The 25852-nt window shown below is 36.5% G+C and overlaps 1 protein-coding gene across 6 annotated transcripts in view; it reads right to left on the reverse strand.

Moving 5' to 3' along the window:
- The window catches only part of MED23 (mediator complex subunit 23), a 54596-nt gene extending 28956 nt beyond the window's left edge, over positions 1 to 25640 (reverse strand). For 2 of the 6 annotated variants that reach the window (XR_005054738.2, XR_001854350.3), the window contains exons 1-12: positions 25370 to 25640; positions 25026 to 25057; positions 24790 to 24877; positions 13579 to 13703; positions 12323 to 12434; positions 10887 to 10985; positions 10043 to 10144; positions 9547 to 9616; positions 8043 to 8155; positions 6617 to 6712; positions 6041 to 6058; positions 836 to 1036 (exon numbers count right to left, since the gene is read on the reverse strand). Coding sequence is in view for 4 of the 6 variants with exons in the window: in XM_017668345.3 (XP_017523834.1) it covers positions 836 to 1036; positions 6041 to 6058; positions 6617 to 6712; positions 8043 to 8155; positions 9547 to 9616; positions 10043 to 10144; positions 10887 to 10985; positions 12323 to 12434; positions 13579 to 13703; positions 24790 to 24877; positions 25026 to 25057; positions 25370 to 25417 (1104 nt within the window). In the remaining 2 variants the exon portion in view is untranslated. Of the gene's footprint in view, positions 1 to 835; positions 1037 to 6040; positions 6059 to 6616; positions 6713 to 8042; positions 8156 to 9546; positions 9617 to 10042; positions 10145 to 10886; positions 10986 to 11085; positions 12251 to 12322; positions 12435 to 13545; positions 13704 to 24789; positions 24878 to 25025; positions 25058 to 25369 lie in introns of those variants that run through there. The other 4 variants (XM_017668345.3, XM_017668355.3, XM_036994129.2 and 1 more) reach the window with 4 other exon arrangements.
- Between the last annotated feature and the right edge of the window lie 212 nt (positions 25641 to 25852).

The raw sequence follows: 25852 nt of genomic DNA on the forward strand, positions 1-25852 counted from the left end.
ACCTGGTCTTTCACTCCTCTTCTGTGTTTAAGCCATCAGCACCTCTCAGACCACTGCAATAGCCCCTTTACTAATTTCCCTGCCTCTGATTTTGGCCCCATTCATCTCTATGTCACTGTTTTCCTACATGTGGCTATTAGAAGTAAATTTTCCAACTTGTATATGATGATGTCATCCCCCCATTTGCTTCCCAAAGAAAATCTAAATGCCTTAGAACAAACACGTGGCCACATAGAGCTCTCCATGTCTGATCTTGCCTTCCTGCCTTCCTCATTTCACCAATACTTTCTCCTTTATATTTTTTCTTTCCAGTGCTCACACAATTCTACCCACACACGCCAGTTCTCACACACATCTTTCCAAGTGATAATCTTACTGCCTTGAAAACACTTTCCTATTTCTTCCTTTGGTAATTTTCTATTTGTCTTTCAAGTGCTGGCTTCAAGATCTCTTTGATAAAACCATTCCTAATGTGTTCATTAGGGATTATTATTCTTCATTCCTATTTTCAGGAAACATGCTTTCATTATACAAACTATTATATAAAATTGTTTCTAACTGTATCTCCCCACTAGTAAAGAGCTTCTTGAGAGTACTGTAGTGTGCCCTGTCATCTGTAGCCCCTTGTCCTTGTATCATGAATATGTGGAATGAATGACTGAATCCAGTTTTCACAGTTGTAAGACAGTAAAATGAAACTATGAAAGCTCTGAACAGAACAGAAATTTGCACTCAGAACTTTTGCTACTGCTTACGTCATTAGGCAATGCCCATGCCAGTCTACAGCATACCAATCAATAGGTGAGGTGGCTCTGACAAAAGATTTAGTTCTTACCTTCTGATGAAGAGAAAGGACCATATGTGGAAAACTCGCAAACTGGAAAAGCACAAAGAAAATGAGCTGACTCGAGAGATGCTGCCATAGGAGTTGGCTTGTTCCCCCATCGTCAAACTTCTCCTCGGTCTCGGATCGCTCCATGGCATAAACCACCAGATCCACCAACTGGTCCTCCAGCACAGGGCAGCGCTGCTTGTGCTGTAGGGCAAAGATTAAATACAGTATTCCAAAAGTCTCTGGGTTAGTTTCAGAAGTTACCAATTAATGGGCATTAACTATAACAAGAGGCTGAGAAGCATGGAATGAAGTTGAACTTAGAAAGTTAAGGTTAGATTTAGTCTATTAAAGCTGCATCACGTTACATTATCATAGAGGAGGAGCTTCATAAAAAATGATTTTTCAGGTCTCATACAAAACACATTTCCCACTAACTTCTGACTTTCACTACAAAGATCACTGTTTCAATTTGACAAAGAGCACGGCAGAAAATTTTGTTATTTATTCTTTGAAAAAAGATGATTTAAAAGGCACGTGAAATGGGGATAGTAGTAGTAATTAATTTTCCAATCTAATTCAAAATATGAATATCCTGGATTTCTAGGAATCAATATTGTGACAGGAGAGCAAACAAAGCAATATATGAATGTATTTATTTTAAAGTAACCAACCACTACAAGGTTACACTAACTTCATACATAGTGGCATACCTAAACAGCTGCCAGATTACTCAATGTCTATTTTTCAATGTGTAGTATTGATCCTGATACTGAAATGGAAACTTCCTCAACAAAAATACTGATCTCAAAGTTAATCTCTACCTTTTCCTCTTAGAAGCTAAACATAATGCAGCTTTAATTTTAAATTAGACTATTTTAAAATCTAAAACAAGAAAAAGAATTGTTTAAACATTAAAAATGAAAATGCAACTTCCCTTTCTAGAGGCAAAAAGATTTTTGCTTTTTAAAGTGATTTAAAAAAATATTTTACCAAAAGAAATATGTTAATCTACATTTTAAGCCATTTTTATATTTCTTTTATAAAATATGTTATGTGACTTAATAGCCAGGCACTTGGAAGCCTTTCTAGTGAATACAATTACAAACATAGATGCTTTCCCTCTAAACTTTAAATGAGATTATTAGTCTTTTGCCATGAAAAAGGGATATGATTTATTTAAGTTTAGGAAAAAAATGCAAAATGGGGACAAATTTGGAAAAAAACAAAACGTAATGATAGCATCCCCTTTTTTGCATGCTCTTTGCCAGCTCCAAACTTGTAAAGCTCCAATATAGCTGCACTTTCTTAAAGCATGCAAATAAAACAAACATCTATCCAGAACAGTAAGCATCAATGGTTGTTTCATTTTTTATCCAAAAACACAATGCCATGATCACAGTTCAACCACATTACAGGTTTACAAATAGCAATATTAACACCACCAGTTGAGACTACGGTACTTTTCCTTCAGATGTAATTATCATTATGAAGCAGAGCAAAGTGCACAGACAACACTACAAACTATTTCTTAAATCAGCATGCAAAACTACTGTGTACAGGGCTTGAAATTCACTAGTTCTGCCAACCACCAACAACCTAAGAAATGTGTCAGACAACACAAATTTAGAGTGAGATCATTCAAAGTATACAAGAGTCAGAAAAATTTGTGAAAAGAAGTAAAGCCAGGATTTCCAGTAGGAATTTATCATTAGTGATGGTAATATGCTTTTATTTTTGGAAACTAACCAATTTGTCATTTATTCCTCCATCCATGATGGTCTTCCATCAGTGTGCCTCAGGAAAAAAGAGTAAACTAATTAAAATTGGTTTTTAGCACCTGAGTCCTTTTGGAGATTCCCTTTTTAGTGTTAACTATTGGTTTAAAAAAACTGGATTTTTACCTACATATTTTTAGGGGTATAGTGATAGTCATACAGTTAATGATACAAAGCGGAAAACTAAAAATATTAAGATCTTGACAAAGTAAGAACAACAAGGAAATTTATAGTTGAAGCTGATGATCTTTCAATACACAGCACAATTCAGGATTACCCCCCAACTTTCTGTTAAAAATTAAGTCAGTAAGGAATCTCTATGGCATGAAATGCCTGTTGTCTGAGATATTAATCAGAATTAACTCGGTATTTTCCAGGTGTTTTTGGTTAAAGCCCAGGATCTTTCTCAAGCTTAGTTTAGGGACAGCTTAAACATGTTCCTTTTTTTCATTTGCCAGTCTTAATAAAGCCAAAAAAGAAAAGTCTGAAACATAAAATGATCTGTGTTGCTAACTACTTTAGAGTAGTACGTTTTGCTTTAGTTTTCAATTACTTAAAGATAAGTACATTAAAATTAAGACTCTCCACCACAGATTATTTTACAAAATAGAACAAATGAAAATTTGTAAAGCAAGTTTAGTGATCTGTGAATATAGGTTAATTGTTCACCAGTAGGCTATGATAATTCTATAAGCCAATGGATACTATGACTATGGCTATTCACACTTTATTTTCTGAAAGCTTTTGTAAATCTAAGTCTTCAATATATAGGCATATAAGTTGAGTCTGCTTATATGATATTTATATGCATATTCAGTTAAAACCTGTGTTAGCAATAAGAAGCTAAATTCCATATTTTCATAATTCAATTTCTGCACAGTAGCTCAAACTATACTGGAAACTTACTTTAAATTTTCAAAAGCTGAAAATCAGACACAAGGTATTAACAGAACCATTAAAATGTCCCTGATTCTCTCCCACTACTATTTCAAATGACAAATGCCAATGCTTTTCAGTCTTAGTAACCATATCCTGTATTAAGTGTCCCCCGACATTTCTCCTGTAACAGTTTTGGTACTGCTTTTTTGGTGAAGTTTTAACTATTGTACTTAGGTGTGTTTAATTTTTAATCATTATTTCAGTGCTAGAAATCAATTTTAAAGCAACACCTATTCAAGAAAAACTGGGGAAAAAAATTCCTTTGTATGTCATTTAGCATATTCTCTGCCAATCAGAACTCCCTATGCCAGTTAATACCACATTCGACGGTGCCTTTCAAAAATAAACGGAGTGATTAGTACTTCACTGTCTCAGTAGCCAGAGTTCATACACCACCCATAAAAGCTTGAGGAGTGTGTATGTTTTGTAATGCTTTTATTCAGAAAATAACAACACAAACTCTTGTGTAAATACACAAAACAGGATTCTTTCACAGTGAACACTCTGCCTTACTGGTCATAGAACTGGGCTATTTATGATCTTCTGAGCATGACCGATTTTAGGACAAATTATAGCCCAATTCCTACTGGAAAATGCAGTATGGACAGCTCTTAAAAGGTTTCAAGCTTTAAGTAAATTATTGCATTGCTATAGAAAGGACAAGAAAAGTAGAGTGCAGAATACAGTTTTGTAATGATACAAGATGTGATAATTTATTTATTTTTAATCATATGATTCTTACGTTTTCTCATTTTCTACTCTACTTTCCAGGTAGTAAAAATAATATATCAAGTCAATTCAGCATATATCTCCTATCTGCAAGTCCACTCACTACAGAGCTTTTTACCAAAACAATTACTGATGAATTGTGAATTTCTGACAATGTTTACACTGCAGTGGGACCAATAGTAATAATGTTCTGTCAGCATTTCCATTATAAACTTTATTTTTTATGGATTTATGTCTTAGTCATAAACTTTTTTTAGGTTGAAACTTGTTATTAAAATGATCAGATCAGAAATACTCTTAACTGTTTTGTCAATTTCTTGTTTGAAAAGAGCTGCCCCCAAAATAAAAAGCTTATGATAGCTAAGGATATCTGGGGGACGGTACTTGCAGCTCAAATCACCATGGGTATGTTTATCCACCGAACTGTAAAAAAACTGAGTCAAGTGTGACTTAATGTTCATTGCAAAAATTAGTTTTAAGACATAGCATGAAGCATTCTTTCAAAGTTAACTGAATACTTACCTCTCATTCAAGTGAAAGTTGATCAGAATTACTTGGTTTTTAAGATGTTAAATTGACAGATTATATGAGGTCACTGTCAGACACTATAGTGTGAAGCAGTTTCAATTTCACATGTACAAAGGCTTGTTTAAACAAGGGAACTTGATAAATTTTTCAGAAGAAAAACTTAAAATAAAGAAGATACTGCTACTAGGGTGAGGTTTAGCATGCAAAGTTTCAACACTGAGCAAGTTTTATGGCCAAGCTATATGTCCTTAAAAATAGGGCTTTATAAATGGAAGCACTGGCACAACCTTCACTATAGTATTGTAAACAGTAACGCTATTTTATATAACCTAGACAAGAACGTCTTTTTAAAATCAAAAAGCTGGTCTATTTTAATGTTGGGCTCAAAAATTTTTAACAAAAATAACTGGAACCACTATTTTGCTTAAAATCTCAAAGGTGAAAAGTCCTGGAACAGACTTGGGACTGCAGAGTTTGGTTAATAAAGTTTGGCCATAGTGTTTTTCTCCCACTGCAAGTGAACTTCAAGCAAGCGGAGCTCACTCTAGAAGGAGGACACCTCTGGCAAAGGCTGATGAAGAAGGGTGTTTGTTAAGCAGGTGTGGGGTCACCTAAGAGTATGACATTTCTTAGTCAATCCCCATGTTTCCAAAAAACCTTCCTGCATAGAGTTTACCACTCCAACTTTTAAAGGTAACATATCACTATTAAAGTGCATTTTTCTCCTTTTTGCTTTCAATTTGTTTTCATTTTAAGGCCAAAGCAACATAAGTATTTTTACTGATGTTATTTATTTACATTTTAGCAGTCTGGAAAGATACCGGCCACAACAAATCTTTCCATCTCTGAAAATTTCTCCAGGCTAGTGTTAGCCCTAAAGTATGAAAAACAGCAAAATGGAGTGGAAGGGAAAAACAACCCATCAAAAAGTGACAGGCTGTACTGTGTGCCAGGTGTTACCACTTTGTTAAAAAAAAAATAAAAATAAAAATAAAAATAAAAATAAAAATAAAAAATATATTAAAAAAACAAACACCAAAAATAAAAAACAAAAAAAATCCACCAAAAACAACTCTCATATCCCAAGAAGAAATTTATTTTAGTGGCCTTGGTCTCAGCATGGTCCTGCCAATTTCAAGCCCCGACCATACATGTATTCTCTAAATGGAATCAGTGGCTACAAAGCGGCCAGCGTATCGTTAGTCACAATACAACAGTAAGGTTGTGAACATACCTGAGCAATGTTCAAGGTCTAGAGCATTGGAGGATGGGCGGGACAAGACAGGACAGAACAAAAATAAAGGAAGAAAAAAAGAAAAGACAAAACAGTGACTATGAGGCCAGCCTCAAGGAACCCAGAGTCAGCACAAACCCTCCCACATGTTAAACCACCAAAAACAAACATATACCAAAAAAAAAAAAAAAAAAAAAAAAAAAAGCCAGCAATGAGGCCATGCTGAAGATACCAAGGGCTATAAAAATAGACACCCAAACAACAAAAAGAGTCAAAAATTATGGTTAAGTCATGTGTAGGTTTCTCTGGCAAAAGGTACACTTGAAACTGGCCTTATAGAAAAAAAAGCAATGCAAAATAAACCAACTTTTGAAATATCTTCTTTTTAATTTAAACATTCTTAAAGCAATATATAAATGATAGGAACACTACATAATTTAAAAAACCATATATTTAAAAATAAAAATCACCAAATAGTTCTTAACTGTTTTGCTCAGTTAGCTCTAGCAAAGAAAAGGGAAAAGAATAGTGCAGACTCTATGCAGAATTTACTAGGTTTCCAGCACAGTACAGTACCTGCTTATTTAAACCTAGCATATTGCAGACCATATCCCTGGAATAAGGCTGCTCCAATACATATCTCAACAAAGCAGTCTGTGGTTCAAACAGATCCTTTAAAGAAAATAAAGAAAATTATTGCTTCAAGATCAAAGTATCAATTAAAATTATTTGAAATTGGGATAAAAAAATCCTCTAAAGGGTCTTGTTACCTTCACACAGTAGGCAGTATCTAGTGGAAAAAAATCATAGGATTTTAGTGTTTACAATTAATCTGTTCCCACCCCTCATTTAATAAATGATGTAACTGAGGTGAAGGGATTGCCTGAGGTCATATAGAGGGTAAATTTAGAAATACTTCAGTTATAGTTACAAGAAAGTCTTAAGTATCACTGCAGGAAAAGATTTTCTGCTCAGTCTAATCAAAGAGGGATGGAGGCAGTTTCCAATCACTCTCATACAAGTATAAACATAAACACTATTTCCAAATTTGGAAAGGACAAATGACTTGATAACAAAAGAATGTAGATTCGGGAATCAGATTGTCAGAGTTCAAATCCTGACTCTACTACTTCCTTAATAAGGGGCCTTCGTCAAATTACTAGCCCACTTTGTGTCTCAGTTTCTTCATCTCATCAGTATAAGGGAGATAATAAGATAGTTAATAAGAATTATTGCAAAGTAAAGTTCTTGAACCAATGCCTGGCACATAGTAAGTGAACAATAAATTTATCTGATTGCATTATTCTTGCTATCATGATGATTTCATTTAGTTTACCATTTTTCATATTTTAAAGTTTTGCTGACGACTGTAATATGCCCAGAATTATCATCTTAGTTTCATTATTTAATCTTCCTCAGTTTTCAGGTTTCATAATCACTCTGTACATCATTTTGATATGAAGCATTTACATGAAAAATATCTAGCCCTCCCCACATACCCTGCTGTCACCACTCTAACCACTAATATAATTAAATCTATCAAATTTTATTATAGTTTTATGTCTGTATTTCATATTTCACTTTTATTGATAGTTGTGGAATTTTTTCCTTTGAGAATTCTCTACTCCACTTTTATCTTCCCCATTCCCCCTTTTAGAAATCTACCAAATGGGAGGCTCACTCTTCAAATTTTGAGGTAACTGCAAATTTAATTTTGGTCCCTGCTTTGTAAAGGAAAAGTGAAAAAAAAAAAGGAAAAATTTAAAAATTCAATTTTCTAACTCCAAGTGCTTTCCCAGAGGTGGACCACTGAAGTATAAACACCTGTAATATCATGAACTACAAGGTATACTTGGATACTGGAATCACATGATAAACCATAAACTATTTTTCAATAAATATTTACTTCTTTAGTCTATGAATAGACAATTTAGTATCAAACATGATATAATCCAAGATGAAGACTGTTAGACCAAAAGTTCCATTATATTTAGCAACATACCTTGTCATATGGCAAAAGGCCTTTCAAAGGAAAACGAAGAGTTGCAGGATCCAATTTCCAAGAATTACAAATAGCGCCTGAGTTATTTACAACTGGCAGAAGGCTGCAGCGGCCTGTATGTTTTATAAGAAAGTGTTTTTAAGTAAATGTGACAACATCAATGCCTGGTCCTTCATTCACTCTACAAATATTTAATGAATATCTAAGCTGAACTAGACACTGGATGGAAGTTTGGGAATTTGATTATTTTTTAGGCCAGGTGGTTAGACACCAATAGTATAGTCTTTCCAAACTCAAAACTGTTACCTTTGTCCATGTATTAAGGGTAGAGGCCAGAAAACTATAATCCCCGGGCCAAAATTCAGCTTGATAACTTTTTGTGTGAAGTTTTATTGCAACACTACTGGTTTTGCACTATGATGGCAGAGTTGAATAGTTGCAGCAGACTGTGTATCCCACAAAACCTAAAATATTTACTGTATCACCATTTATAGAAAAAGCTTGCGGACTTCTAAAGTTAACATGTTAACTTCAAGAATGATCCTAGAAGCCTCAGATGTAGCAATGACAATGAGCTCATGTAGCCAACCGCCTGATGAATGTTGCCACTTGGACGTCCCACAGAAACCTCAACTCAGCATGTCTTCAACTGAACTCATCATCTTTCTCAAACTTGTACCACTTCCAAAATTCATTAAGTGATGCTAGTATCTACCAGTTACAAAAGTTGAAAGCCTGAGAATTATCTACCTAGTGTCTGTTTAGTTTATTTTTGTATTTCCAGTGTCTAGTGTTTAGAATAGTACCTGGCTCAGAGGAAGGCTCAAAATTTGGTCACTGTCTAAATAAAGGTCTATATTCTCAGAGAGTTCTGAGGCCACCATGATTTCTAGAAATAATTCAGGAGTATACATGGGCAATGCAAAAACTGCCAAATCACATGCTTATTTTTGAAAGGAAATTCTGAGAATCTCACAAAACATGAAAAAATGAAAACAAAATAAATTACGGAGTGGGCACTGGAATGGGATGAAAGAGCCTGATGGTCTTACATAATGTGGCCGCAGAGGGGCAGGTCTGTTAAGACTCCCAGTTGCCTGGAGATACCATGGTGCTTCACTAGCTATTAAAAGCAACTTCCAATCACTGGCATTATAATTTCTAGAATGGTTCTGTCTGAAGCTTAGACCCAGTCCAGATAGTTGCTTTGCCCTCCCTACACTCAGCACTCAGCACACAAAGTACCTAAAAACAAGTAAAAGGCTATTATTAGCTACAAGAGTTACTAAAATGACAAGCCACCAAGACATGTATAAAATATCATCTGTCAATTTTGTTCAATAGTCAGATCACTAAAAATCAGGTAACATTTAGTATATTTTAAATTATAATCCTACCACAAAATGTAGTGGTCGCATTGTTTTTTTGTGTGAAACCTTCATGGGAGTGTGTATTAATAATACCTTAATAAAAAATTTAAAGATAATAATAATAATAATCCTACCACAAATGGAGTTTATCCTCGCTGTGGGCCTGAAGGTATCCACAAAGTCTGACACCAGGTTTCCAAGTAACTAAAAACAAAACAGAAAACACTTAAGTTTAAAAATAAAATCAAGACTGTTCTGAATACAATGATCATTTCCATAAAATGAGACAATATGTAAAGATTTAGTATAATGCCTGGCATGAAAAATTACTCAACAATTACTACTCTTTTGCTTCCCTCCAAACAATTACTTATCAGTTCATCTGTCCCTGAATAAAACCAAGTCATACTACCATGTTCTTGGCTATTTGAAGCTACATCTATTTTATCACATACTATATAAACTTTCTCACCAGGACAGTAGAGAAATGAAATACATAATAATAAGAAGAAATACATATTATCTAAGTATAAAGTGACCACTTACAAAATAAGCACACAAAAAATGAGATGAATATAACTGTTTTTGATTAAAATTTCTATTAAAATTTTTGGAAAATAGCAAATTTACCCAGTGTGGAAGTTTTCCCTCAGGATATAGTTTCCTGATCTCTGTGACTGCAAAATAGGCTGGTAATAAACAGGCATTTCTCTCCAAGATATATGCTATAACCTAAGAAAAATAAAAGGGCAATGTTATTCTTGACTAGGTCTACAGATACGCCCTTTAAAAATGTAACAATGGTGTAACAATAAAGATAATACAAAGTAGAAATATTGTTACATGGGTTTATTGGACTTAAAAGTATAAAGGCATTCATTTATATGTGAATAATCTCTAAAAATGAAGATAAATAGAGGAGGGAATAGATGTTAGTAAATAATACCGAAAATGCTTTAAATATTGGTAGATTTCAATAAGACAGCAACAGACCAATGTAATAATTCCTGCACGTTAGTTAAAAAACACAGAGATCTTTTAAGTGGTCCACAGGATGATATCTTTTTTTTTTAATTAAGGTATCATTGATATACAATCTTATGAAGGTTTCACATGCGCAACATTGTGGTTTCAACATTCACCCGTATTATCAAGTCCCCCCTCATCCCATTGCAGTCACTGTCCATCAGTGTAGTACGATGCTATAGAGAAGATGACATCTTTTATTGGTTGAAAATCCCTTAGTATCTGTACTGTTGTTTTCATAATTAAAAACTACGTGTAATTAAAATTTAAACTTTCCTTTTCAAATATAATAAAAGTGAAATAGTATTTTTAAAACTATAAGTGACTTTTGTAGAAATAAACGAACAGAGCATTCCACAAACTACCCTAAGTTTTAAAAGCACAGAACTAACAAAACTAGACTTTTTAAGAGGTCATGATCAATGAATTACAGACATGTCTAAATTACCTCTCTTGCTGCTAGAAGCTGCTGTACAACAGCGGAGCTCACTGTATTGGGAATTGTCAAGATTTTCTCCAAAATCACTTTCAAGAGATCTCGAACACCCTGATATAAGAAAAAAGTTATAGGTTAAAATTAAGTAATGTCTATGCTCGTTAAAACATCTAAAGATTTCAAGATTATACACTCAAGAAAAAAATCTTACCATCCAGGTCACACTTCAAAATTTTCTGGAATGGAGCTGACTTTCAAGTCCCTAACATCAACCCAAGAGAAGAGTCATGTTTCCAATACAGAATTTGAAAGAATATCTTGCAATATGAATAAAGCCCCTTATAAATAAAAACTAAACTTTCCATACTCTGCTAAGCTTTTTAACCTTCATAACATTAGAAGTGTTTCTATTATTACAAGTGTTAAAAAAGCCTGTGCTTACACATAGAAATGTATCTGAATAGAACTTGAAAACACTCTGAAAACATGGGCAATAAAATTTCCTGGCAAACTACTCTTTCTGCTCACTCCTTTTGGCATATTCCAACTGTATTCCTCCTTCTCATCCATCACATACTTTAATCCCTCAAATTTATCCAATAAGGCTGTTGTGTTAATTGGTCATCTCCTCATACTTATTATCAGTGGCACTATTTCAGAGCAGAATCTGACACATAGAGAAGGAATTCAACATGCATTTATTGAGTATAAACTATACAATCAATCTTATAAAAGACCGACAAAATATACACATGAAAGAAATTATAAACAAGTATAAAGCACCATATGAATAAGAAGGTAAAAACTGCATGTTAACATGCTAAAGAAACTGACGTATAAGAGAAAATCATTAGGAAAAGCTTATTAAATTTAATTTTGCATTAAATTCATGATTCTAATCAATTACCAATTAAGTCATTTTAGATTAGAGAAAATGTAGACATAAAGCAAAGAGTCAGGCACTGACAAGCTCCTGAGCTGTACCATAGACATAATTAGAAGGTGTATGTTGTTTTTGATCAAAAAAAGAGTGTTGAAGATACTGGTTAAAGAAGATACACATATTCAAGGGAGGTCAAGGCAGAGGTGAAACAGGACTTGCCCGTTCATTACTTGATGCCAACATCCCTTCTCAGTTCCACACACCTCTGCTCTGTGTTCTTCCACTTGAAAGGGGCTTCAACATCCTAAGATTTGTGGCATAAAGGGAACCAGACTTCCCTTCTCATCATAAAAATGTATTAGCCACTTGCATTTTTAAGAATGTTGATAGTAGAACAGAGAAACTATGAGAACACTGAGAAATTTTATAACCCTTTAGAAAATACAACAAAAAATAGATTTTGTAAATGTTTCTCCTTCATTTCTCCCATCTGAAATTAAGATATATAGACTAAAAAATTAATCATGCCTGAAAGCAAATATTTTTTATAACTAGGAAAAAATACCTTGTAATCCACTCCCCCAATTATTTTCCGAACCAGTTTAAATGTTAAGGCCCAAAGCTGTGTTCTTTCCCATTCAAGAGTGTCGGAGTTTATCAGGGATTCACAAACCATCCTAGAAAAAAGGAATACCTGTTCCAGTTATAAGACAGAATTTTACAAGTTTCCTAACAGCCAAGCTCTGTGTACTCTATATTTCTCCCTGTAAGTAGTTTTCATAAAGGTACACTATTGCTCAAGCACACTTTAAAAAAAATATATATAGTATTTTACATATTCTACTTGTATAAAAGATTAACACAAAGTTGAACTAAATTATATATATATATATATATTTTTTAATGTAAGCTAATTTTTATTGTACATGCTCTTTCCCAGAATTTTTCTCTGCCCACCAAGGGGGCTTGAACTAAATAATACTACATTATATTTTTACTAGAAAAAAAATCTGAAAGCTACTGGTTAAATGTTGACCAATTTTCAGTTTTTGGCAGACTGTCTTTTCCAAGTGGCTGCAACAAAATTTTTGACCCCACAGGCATTTCTGAAGTGGGACAGATACTCCTCCCATGAAGAGGTAGGAGGGTCTACATTGCCTTCCCTTAAATCTGGGCAGGCTACGGCAATATAGTGTTGTATGACCTCCAAGGCAAGGTAATATAGCTTCGGCCTAGCTCTCTTTTGAATACTTGCTCTTGGACTCTACAATGCCATGAGAAAGTCCAGGTCAAATGGAGAAGGCACATGTAGGTTCCCACCCCAACAGCCCCAGCTAGGTCCCAGACGACAACCAGGTATAAACCACCAAAAATATGCAAGGGGAAGACCTTGTCATGACTCCAGTCTTAGTCACTACCTAATTATAATCATAAGACTCTGAGATAAAACTGCCTGCTTAAGCTCAGTCAACCACTATAACCGTGAGTGTTAATAATAAAATTATTTTTATTGTTTTAAGTCAAAGTGTTGAGGTTATTCATTGGGCAGCAAATTAACTGGAGCAAGCTCATCAAAGTGAGTGATCTTAGCCTCTGGGCTAAAAGGCAAGGCCCTTCAGAGTTGAGCCTTTAAGTATAAAATTCTAAGAATACTGCACCCTGATAACTAAAACCTGAGGTAGTATGAAGGATTTATTGTTGAGCCTAACTTCCTTCTTCACTCGCTTATCCAGTGCCAACTGTTGTTTACAATATTCTTGACCAATTTCCAAACATAAGAAAGAGTACCTTTGGATTGCTCCTATCCACAACTAGACATACCTGGGTGGAAGGAGCCCAGTCTCAACTGCCATTGCTAAGCAGTCATAAAGAAAAGAAATTCTTTTAGGACTGTGCTGGCCATGAATGAATTTAACAATCCACTGAATGCATTGTTCGTGAGATTCCTGGAAAAAAAGAAAAAAAAAGATTGTATTTTAGGTCTAAAGTTATATTTTGTAATTAAGAAAGATTTAAAACTATACCTGGAAGTAACAGACGACTATAAATGAGACACTCCACTATGAACATTCATGAATGGAAGCAATTTTTAAAAAAAACAAAATGCAACCTGATATAGGGGAGAGCATAGTAAACATAGTATTCTTCATGTAAGTGTAGATTAAAAATTAAAAAAAAAAAAAGAAAGAAAGAAAAGGGGGATTACTCCTTGATAGGATAAAACTATTGGTAAATCAAAGATCAACGCATGCTTTAAATATCCTTAATGTTGATCACTTAAAGGGTGTCAGATGATCAGCTATGGAGGTACTCTCTTCTGATAATATTCCTTTCTCTTAATAAAAAAATAAAAAATAAAAAAAAAGCAGTTACTGTGTGCTGACCTCCAATGAGTTCTGCACAGTGGTATAGAGGGCATGTCAAAGTGTGGGCAAAGGGTCTGTTTGTTTCTATGCAGAAGATCAAGGCCTAGCTTGGATACCCAGAAAATGAACTAAGATACGATATGAGGAGGAGCTTCCGGCATCAGCACTCTCTGGAGGACTTGTGCTGGGGAATGATCATCAAAAAGCCTCCACAGGGATCCGGACAATGCTGCGGTTGTGGCTGCATCCAGCCCACCGTCTCCTGGATTTGCCATAGGAATGAGGAGGGAGATGTCTAGGCTGGCATGTGCATACAGTGAGACAACAAATTTGACCAGATCTCTACTGTTGGAACTCAACCAGGAGTTGGGAGGGGTGCAAGTTGTAGCACTCCAAAATCTCATGACTATAGACTATCTACGGTTAAAAGAACATATGGGATGTGAACAGATCCCAGAAATGGGCTGCTTTAATTTGTCTGATTGTTCAAGTACAGTTGGACAATATCCATCATATCATAGATAAATTTTCACAAATGCCTAGGGTGCCTAAATGGTTTTCTTGGCTTCACTGGAGATGGATGGTAATTATAGATTTGCTTTGTTTATGTCACCATATTCCTATTATGTTAATATGTGTGTGCAAATTAGTTAGTAGTTTAAAACCTATACATACTTAAGGTACTCTACAAGAAGATATGTCAAAGAAATAATCAATCCTCCCATGTTTTCTTCCATATGCTACCTCTATAGCTTTTCTTCTTCCTTCCTAATTACAACCCTTAAATAGAATTCATGCCTCATATCGAATTTACCGAGTATCATAATTCCTCCAGGTGGTAAAGATACCTCGAGACAAGTGCTGGGCATAGAAGCCACAGGGCATAAATCTGCAAAGAAGTAAAAAGCTAACCTTTGCAAACAATATGGCTTCTCTCTCACTTACCAACTTTACATTTCCCTGTATGGCCCCGTAAGATGACTGGTTAGCCAGAGACGGGTAAGATTCCTCAAGGGAGGAACAACCTAAGACAGGCACAGTCGCAGGGGGGCCATCAGGTGAGAATTTGGGGATCAACAGAGGTGAGGCTTAGAACCTCACCCCCCCTGCTTTGAGAGAAATCTTCTGCATCCGTGGATGTCTTGCTGCCCTTGTCTAGCCTGGATTAATACTTAGTCCATAGGCACACACCTGATCATCTGATCATCTACATTTGCCCTCTTACAGCACTAAACTATGTTTTCTACCTTTATCTTGCATCTACCTACCACTTCAGCATTTTATTAAAAATAAAAATAATAATAATAATAAAGGGAGAAATGTGGGATCAACATATAAATCAAGTATAAAAATCAAACTAATATTCATATTTGACCTGACTGTTTATAGTTCATAATGCGTGATCAAAACCGAAAGTTTCTGTGATGACTGCCCTTGTACTGTTCACCATGTAAGAACTTATTCATTATGTAAGAATTCGTTCACCATGTAAGAACTTGTTCGTTATGCTTCAGAAGATTGGAGACTGACGAGAACTAGGCTTGAGATGGATTAATGATTGTGCATTGAGCATTGACCCCCCTATACAGAATTTTATTGTTGTTAACAACCATTTGATCAATAAATATGAGAGATGCCCTCTCAAAAAAAAAAAAAAAAATCAAATGACCTGATTATTTATAGTTCATAATGCATGATCAAAACCGAAAGTTTCTCTGATGACTGCCCTTGTACTGTTCACCATGTAAGAACTTATTCACTATGTAAGAATTTGTTCACCATGTAAGAACTTGTTCGTTATGCTTCAGAAGATTGGAGACTGTTGAGAATTAGGCTTGGGGCTGATTAATGATTGTGTATTGAGTCCCCTATACAGAATTTTATTGTTGTTAACAACCATTTGATCAATAAATATGAGAGATGCCCTCTCAAAAAAAAAAAAAAATCAAATGACCTGATTATTTATAGTTCATAATGCATGATCAAAACCGAAAGTTTCTGTGATGACTGCCCTTGTACTGTTCACCATGTAAGAACTTATTCATTATGTAAGAATTCGTTCACCATGTAAGAACTTGTTCGTTATGCTTCAGAAGATTGGAGACTGTTGAGAATTAGGCTTGGGGTTGATTAATGATTGTGTATTGAGTCCCCTATACAGAATTTTATTGTTGTTAACAACCATTTGATCAATAAATATGAGAGATGCCCTCTCAAAAAAAAAAAAAAAAAATGCAATAAAAAGTGCAGATTTGTATTTGTTGTATCATGCTTAAAATGTTATAATTAAATACATTAAACTCCTACAATTTGTATTAAATGGGACCTCCCATTTAAGGATTAAAAGGAGTAAGATTATATTAACATATTCATGGTCAATAGAAAACTCTAACACAGATTGTATAGGGCATTATAAACAGTGCCCTTAATAGCTGATATAAATATTCCAGTCACTGGGGGAAATATCAACTATTAGTCCGCCAGCCTCATGAGAATTTACTGTGATTCTAATCCCTAAAAGTACAATTATAAATAAAATTAAATAATTTAATTACAAATCAAAATTAATAGCTCTAATTCCTAATACTCCAATGATATAACAAATTTCTAGAATTGCATAACTTCAATGCGATACCAAAATGTAATGCCCATATCAAAGTTTGTTCTAAGATACCCTCAAGATGAACCTGTATGTCCTGTTCCTGTGCCCTATCACTGTTCCTCATGTACATTTCTACTGTTCAATATATCATGCTGATTCAGAAATATCTATTTTCTTCCTGGCTCCCCCCATTAGAATATAAACTCTGTGAAGTCAAAAGCCATGCTTTAATTCATTAACTGTTTAATGAATTATTAAGAATTAAAATATACTGGAAAGATGTTTAACATCATTCAGGGAAATGCAAAATAAAACCATACTGAGAGAAAATTTCTCATGTCTTAAATTGGCATGAGATTTCAGACAATTCATTAACACTCTACAGTGAGGCTCTAGGGAATAATACTCTTATCCATTACAAGTGGAGACTGTAAATTAGTATGGCCTTTTATGGAATACTATTAGGCAATTTTTATAAAAATTACAAATAGACATACTCTCTGACCCAACGATATTACTTCCAGGAATTTATTCTGTGTCCCTTGCATAATCACATTCACTATAGTATTTTTTAAATTGGAAAAGGTAAGAAGCATGTCAATCAATAAAGCCATAGAATAGAATATTACGCTGCTATAAGAAAGGAAGAAAGGCAGAAGTAACTGTAATGGATTGATTTAGAATTACTTTCAGAATTTAATATTGCGAGCAAAAAGCCAGGTGCTAATGAACAGTGTACATAGTATATGAACATTCTATAAAATGACTGTGTATAAACTACTTCTAGAAGGAAACATGGAACAGAAAGATGGAAGGCAGACTATTCACTGGGTTCCCCTTTTGGTACCTTTTGCATTTGAACCCCATGAATATATTACCTACTAGAAAATAATTAAAACAAAATTTTAAAATATGAATTTATTACCACTATGTGATCCATGTCTGAGCAGCAAGTATTACCATCTGTGGTTCAACTGCAAACAATTCTCATTTTCTTACACCAGGAGAAGATAATGCACTACTGGAACTCTGTAAGGATTCCACACATTTTGTCTTTTCTCAAGGATACATTTTATGGTGACTGTTCTGTTCTAATTTTTACTGATCTTTTCTTCATTTGTATTATACTATCTTTATATCCTTAATACAGTATCTTTGCATCTTTACTATAGCATCATTGTATCAATGCTGTGCCAGTTACATTATTCATTTATTTGTTGAATAAATGAATGAAAATTTTATCCCTTACAATCCCTAACACAGCTGTTTTCAAGTGTACCAAATAAATCTGAATAGGATGATAATCAGAATGGTTTTATATAATCTAACTGGAGGATATTTTTTAAAACATGCTGTGTTGGAGGCAGATTCAAGATGGCAGTGTGAGAGGTGAGACAGAGACCTCCTCCCAAAACCACATATAATACAAAAAATAGAGTTAATACAAATATTTCTAAAAGAGCAACAGGAAATAAGGCTGCGCCAGACTGCATACACCTGGAGAACAGAGCAGACCTTACAAAACAGGGCACCATACCAAACCCTTGATCCAGTGGGACCCAAGCCCTTCCCCCACCCCAGTTCACCACGGGAGGAAGAGAAATAGAGTGGGGAGGGAGTGGAGGCCTAGGACTGCTGAATACCCAGCCCTGGAGATCTGCTTTGGGAGCACAAATCTACATTGCATGGTGCTCTGAAGATCAGTGGGTTTGGAAAGCTAAGACAGGCAGAATACTTGGAGAGACTGAGATTTCAGCCATTTGTGGAGGAGGGCTCCACATACAGCTGCTCTGGGACAAAAGAAAGGCAGGAGGTCTGAGAGGCTTCCTAGCAGCGAGAAGGCTTCTGAAGGGGCGGGCTTTGCACAGACCTTGCAGTGCGGGAGAGGGATAGGTGGGCAAGGTTGTCTGGGTGTGCTCTGCCCAGCAGGTTGGGAACTTTCAGGAGCTTCAGGCGCTCCATCCCCCTGGTGGGCTACTCAGCTCCGAGGCCCTCCCATTGTGATATGCAGCTGCTGCGCCTTCCTCCTGGCCTGCCGGCAGCAGCTCGCAAACCAGCAGTCCCTGCCCTGGCATCAGGCCAGCCAGAGGGAGATCCTGCCTCTGGCAGCTACAGGCACAAAGCACAGAGCCTTACACCTGTATGCTCGGCCCACAGGTTCTGACAGTAGAGACAGGCACTGCAGCTGGGAAGCAGGAAACAGCTCTTTCCTCCTCCCAGGCAGCAGAGCTGCTACCCTGTGACCCATGACATCACTCCAGGAGCTGAGCAGCTCCAGAGACTAGAGCTCTGGGCACTAGAGGGTGCCACATACAAATATGAAACATCAAAGGAACCTAGTTCAAACCAAAATCTTACAAATACCAGAAAAAGGCCAAATGAAACAGAACTCATCAATTTTCCTGGAAAAGAGTTTTAAAAAAATCATAAACATGCTCATGGAGGTACAAAAAAACACTCAACACAGGGACAAATTTAGGACAGAGATTCAATCATTAAGAAATTCCACATCTGAAATGAAACATACAATGGAGGGATATAAAAGCAGATTAGATGAAGCAGAAGAGATGGTAAATGTAATAGAAATGAAAGAAGAGAAATACAAGACGCTGAGGCACAGGGAGAAAAAAGGATCCCTAAGAATGAAAGAATGTTGAGAGGACTGTGTGACCGATCCAAATGGAACAATATTCACATTATCGGAGTACCAGAAGAAGAGAGAAAAAGGGAAAGAAAGTGTCTTTGAGGAGGTAATTGCTGAAAACTTCCCCAGTCTGGAGGAGATAATTTCTCAAGCCATGGAGGTGCACAGATCTCCCAACAAATGGGAACCAAGGAAGACAACACCAAGATATATAATAATTAAAATAGCAAAGATCAAGGATAAGGACAAACTTTTAAAAGCAGATAGAGAGAGGAAAAAGATCACATACAAAGGAAAGGTTATCATCAGACTTCTCAACAAAAACCTTACAGGCCAGAAGGGACTGGCTTGATACATTTAATGCAATGAAACAGAAGGGCCTCAAATGAAGAATACACTACTCAGAAAGATTATCATTTAAATTTGAAGGAGGGATTAAACAATTTCCAGATAAGCAAAAGCTGAGAGAATTTACCTCCCACAAACTACCTCTATAGTGCATTTTGGAGGGACTGCTATAGATGGAAGTGTTCCTAAGACTAAATAGCTGTCACCAGGGGAAATAAAACCACAGTAAAGAAAGTAGAACAAGTAATTACTAAGCAGATGCAAAATCAAATCAACTACCCCCAAAGTCAATCAAGGAATAGATAAAGAGTATAGAATATGATACCAAATATATAAAGAATGGAGGAAGAAGAGAAAGGAGGGAAAAAAAAGAACCGTTAGGTTGTGTTTGTGAGTTAAATTAGACTCTTAGAGAGTAAGGGAATTACCCTTCAACCTTTGATAACCACGAATCTAAAGACAGCAATGGCAATAAGTACATAACTATCCATAATCACCCTAAATGTAAATATTCTGAATGCACCAATCAAAAGACACAGCATCACCGAATGGATAAAAAACAAGACCCGTCTATATGCTGCCTATGAGAGACTTAACTTCAAACCCAAAGACATACACACAGACTGAAAGAGATGGAAACGATTATTTCATGCAGTTAATATGGAGTAAAAAGCAGGAGCTGTAGTCCTTGTATCAGAAAAAATAGACTTCAAAACAAAGAAAGTAATAAGAGACAAAGAAGGACATTACATATTGTTAAAGCGGTCAGTTCAACAAGGGAATATAACCATTAAAAATATCTATGCACTCAATATAGGAGCACCTAAATATGTGACACAAATACAAACAGAATTAAAAGGGGAAACAGAATGCAATGCATTCATCATTTTAGGAGACTTCAACAAACCACTCATACCAAAGGACAGATCAACCAGACAGAAAATAAGTACGGAGTCACAGGCACTGAACAACACATTAGAACAGATGGACCTAACAGACATCTACAAAACTCTACACCCAAAAGCAGAAGGATACACATTCTTCTCAATTGCACATGGAACATTTTCAAGAATAGATCATACAGTAGGCCACAAAAAGGGCCTCAGGAAATTCAGAAGGGTTGAAATTGTACCAACCAGCTTCTCAGAACACAAAGGTATAAAACCAGAAATAAATTATGCAAAGAAAATGAAAGGTCCCACAAACACACAGAGGCTTAATAACGTGCTCCTAAATAACCAATGTATCAATGACCAAAGAAAAATAGAGATCAAGCAATACTGGAAGACAAATGAAAACAATACTGCAAAAATCTGTGGGATACAGCAAAGAGCATGCTAAGAGGGAAGTATTTTGAAATACAGGCTTACCTCAAAGAAGAACAACAATTTCAAATGAACAGTCTGAAATCACAATCAATGACACTAGAAAAGCAAGAACTGATACCCAAAGTCAGAAGGAGGGATGTAAAAAAGATCAGAGCAGAAGTAATAAAATTGAGAAGAATAAAACAATGGGAAGAATCAATGAAACCAGGAGCTGGTTCCTTGAGAAAATAAGCAAAATAGATAAAGTCCTAGTGAGACTTATCAAGAAAAAAAGAGAGTCTACACACATAAACAGAATCAGAAATGAGAAAGGAAAAATCACTATGGATACCACAGAAATACAAAGAATTATTAGAGAATACTAGGAAAAAACATATACCAATAGATAACCTAGAAGAAATGGAGAACTTTCTAGAAACATACAACCTTCCAAGGCAGACCCAAGAAGAAACAGAAAATCTGAAAAGATCAATTACCAGCAATGAAATTGAATTGGTAATCAAGAACCTAAGTAAGAACAAAACCCCTGTACCAGATGGTTTCATTGCTGAATTTTATCAAACATTACCCATGTTCCTTAAAGTTTTCCAAAAAGTAGAAGAGGGAATACTCCCAAACTCATTTCATGAGGCCCACATCACTCTAATACCAAAAGCAGTCAAAGATAACACAAAAAAAGAAAATTACATACCATATCCCTGATGAACATAGATGCAAAAATACTCAATATTAGCACACTGAATTCAAAAATACATCAAAAAGATCTTCCATCATGATCAAGTAGGTTTATTCCAGAGCTTCAAGTATGGTACAATATTAAAAAATCCATCAACATCACATACCACATCAACAAAAAGGAAAAAAATCACACAATCATCTCCATAGTTGTTGAAAGCATTTAACAAAATTCAACATCCATTCATGATAAAAACTCTCAATGGGTATAGAGGGCAAATACCTCAACATAATAAAGGCCATATATGACAAACACACAGCCAACATCATACTTACCAGCGAGAAGCTAAAAGCTTTTCCTTTAAGATCAGAACAAGACAAGGATGCCCACTCTCTCCACTTTTAATCAACATAGTTCTGGAGGTCCTCACCATGGCAATCAGACAACACAGAGAAATAAAAGGCATCCACAGTGATAAGGAAGAAGTTAAACTGTCACTGTCTGCAGATGACATGACATTGTACACAAAAAGACCCTAAAGAATCTACCCCAAAACTACTAGAATAACTGAATTCAGCAAAGTTGCAGGATACAAAATCAATACACAGAAATTTGTTGCATTCCTATATACTAACAATGAGCTAGCAGAAAGAAAAATCAGGAAAACAATTCCATTCACAATTGCATCAAAAAGAATAAAATACCTAGGAATAAACCTAACCAAGGAAGTGAAAGACCTATACCCTGAAAACTACAAGACACTCATGAGAGAAATTAAGGAAGACACCAATAAATGGAAATCCATCCCATACTCATGGATAGGAAGAATTAATATTGTCAAAATGGCCATCATCCTGCCTAAAGCAATCTACAGATTCAATGCAATATCCCTATCAAAATACCGACAGCATTCTTCAATGAACTAGAACAAATAGTTCTAAAATTCGTATGGAACCACAAAAGACCCCCAAATAGCCAAAGCAATCCTGAGAAGGAAAAATAAAGCTGGGGGTCTATGCTCCCCGACTTTAAGCTCTACTACAAAGCTACAGTAACCAAGACAATTTAGTACTGGCACAAGAACAGACCCATAGATCAATGGAACAGAACAGAGAGCCCAGATATAAACTCAACCACATATGGTCAATTAATATATGATAAAGGAACATGAATAGACAATGGGGAAAGGACAGCCTCTTCAACAACTGGTGTTGGCAAAACTGGTAGCTACATGTAAGAGAATGAAATTAGATTATTGCCTTAAGCCCATACACAAAAGTAAACTCAAAATGGATCAAAGACCTGAATGTAAGTCATGAAATCATAAATCTCTTAGAGGAAAACATATGCAAAAATCTCTTAAATATAAACATGAGCAATGTTTTCCTGAAGACATCTCCCAGGGCAAGGGAAACAAAGGCAAAGTTGAACAAATGGGACTACATCAAACTAAAAAGCTTTTGTACAGCAAAGGACCCATCAGCAAAACAAAAAGGCATCCTACAGTATGGGAGAATATATTCATAAATGACATATCCGACAAGGGGTTAACAAACTAAACATATAAAGAACTCAGATGCCTCAACACCCAAAAAGCAAATAACCCAATTAAAAAATGGGTGGAGGAAAAATGAACTAGTGGTTACCAAAGGAAGGGTGGGTGGGGAGGGAGGGAGAAGGGGACTGAGGAGTATTATGTTTAGTACACTAGGTGAGGGGATCATGGGGAGAACAGTGTATCACAGAGAAGGGACATAGTGGATCTCTGGCAACTTGCTGCACTGAAGGACAGTGTCTGCATTGGGGTATGGTTGGGGACTTGATCATATGGGTAAATGTAGTAACCACATTGTTTTTTCATGTGAGACCTTCATAAGAGTGTATATCAATCATACCTTAATAAAAAAAATAATGGGTGGAGGATATGAACAGACACTTCTCTAAAGAAGAAATTCAGATGGCCAACAGACACATGAAAAGATGCTCCACATCGCTAATTATCAGGGAAATGCAAATTAAAATCACAATGAGATATCACCTCACACTAGTTAGGATGGCCAACATAGAAAAGACTAGGAACAACAAATGCTGGCGAGGATGTGGAGAAAGGGGAACCCTCCTACATTGTTGGTGAGAAAGTAAACTAATTCAACCATTGTGCAAAGCAATATGGTGGTTCCTCAAAAAACTAAAAATAGAAATACCATTTGACCCAGGAACTCCACTCCTAGGAATTTACCCAAAGAAAACAACTTCTCAGATTCAAAAAGACATATGCACCCCTATGTTTACTGCAGCACTATTTACAAAAGCGAAGATATGGAAGCAACCTAAGTGCCCATCAGTAGATGAATGGATAAAGATGTGGTACATATACACAATGGAATACTGTTCAGCCATAAGAAAGAAACAAATCCTACCATTTGCAACAACATGGTTGGAGCTGGAGGACATTATGCTGAGTGAAATAAGCCAAGTGGAGAAAGACAAATGCCAAATGATTTCCCTCATTTGTGGAGTATAAAAACGAAGCAAAACTGAAGGAACAGAGTAGCAGCAGACTCACAGACACCAAGAAGGGACTAGTGGTTACCAAAGGGGAGGGGTGGGGGAGGGTGAAGGGGACTGTGGGGTATCATGATTGGTGCACATGGTGTGTGGGGGGTCACAGGGAAGACAGTGTAGCTCAGAGAAGACAAATAGGGACTCTGTGTCATCTTACTACACTGATGGACAGTGACTGCAATGGGGTATGGGGGCCGACTCAATAAGGGTGAATGTAATAACCACATTGTTTCTCTTGTGAAACCTTCATAAGAGTGTATATCAATGATACTTTAATTTAAAAAAAACATGCTATGTTGTCATCAACTGATTTCTCAGTACAGATTCTCCACTGGAAGAATACAAATTGAAACAAATGGAAACCAGAATAGCCAAATAAAAGATGATACATTTCTTTCCAGAAAGACCTTAACAGCAGAGGAAATGTGAAAAAAAAAAAGGGCGGAGGGGCAGAGGGGCCTTAAAAATCATCAGCTGAATGTACTAAACAATGCAGTGTTTACCTGAGAAAGACCTCCCCAAAACTGTCTGAAGGCCCCCAAACAGCTAATTAGTTTCGTTTTTTCGTCTTCAGGGGTGTCCATAAACATGCTGAAAAACAAAAATCACATTACTTGCCATTAGTTTTAAAAGGTAACTCAACATAGCCAGAATGGTAGATCTTAAATGCCTCCAAGACAAACCTAAGTAAAATCTTAGAGACACGTAAAAACAGAAAAATCCCTAAGCATATACTCACCCAGGGAAAGCCTCTTCTATAATTTCCGTTTTCTGTAAAAGAAAAAACAAAAGTTAACGATGCGAATAAAATTAAAGAGGGGAGAGAGGGGCCTCTCCGAGTAAAAAAGTACAATGTAGCATAGGACACGTCATTTTCAATCAGCAACAAGCAGAAATAACAACATCCGCCTGGCCTGTCACAAAGGGCGCTGAGGATCTCAAATGAGACGCTGAGAATCGCTAAAGCCCTACATATATACAATGTGTCCCGACAAAGGAGAGGCGGAGGCAGGTTTGTGGAGTCGCGTCGCCGAGTCCCCCTTCGCCCAGCCGTCGTCCTGGGTCCCCGGCCATGTCACTCACCACCACCTCCTCAAAAATGCTCTGCAGTTGCGTCTCCATCTGTACCATCGCTCCTGCTTCCTGGGCTTCGGGGCGGGCGGCCCGGGTCAAGCCCGAGCTCTGCGACTAGTGGGGCGAGGGGCGGAGACCCGCAGGAAACCTCAGCTCGCCGGCTCGCCGGGGTCGCTTTCCTCCGCAAACCCTCAGCTGAGCACGTCTCATTCGGGGCCTAGCGAACAACCGGAGCCTGAGAGAGAGCCGCAGCGCTGTGTGCGCTCCAATCACAAAACGGGGAGAAACCAGAACCCAGCCAGATGGTTCCGCCGGTGAAGAAGGCAGTCCCGAACCAGACGAGAGCGCCTCCAAGTGGAGCCTCAGAGTAAGTCCCCCACAGGCGATGGCTGCACGCCTCCACCTCCTGCCAGCGTAGGGAGTTGCTTCCTGTTGGGGCTAATTCTTTTGCGTACTGGGAACGGGAAAAGGTTGGAGCTGAGGGCTGGTTGG

This window comes from Manis javanica, chromosome 13, assembly GCF_040802235.1.
Source record: "Manis javanica isolate MJ-LG chromosome 13, MJ_LKY, whole genome shotgun sequence".
Classification (NCBI taxonomy): Eukaryota; Metazoa; Chordata; class Mammalia; order Pholidota; family Manidae; genus Manis; species Manis javanica.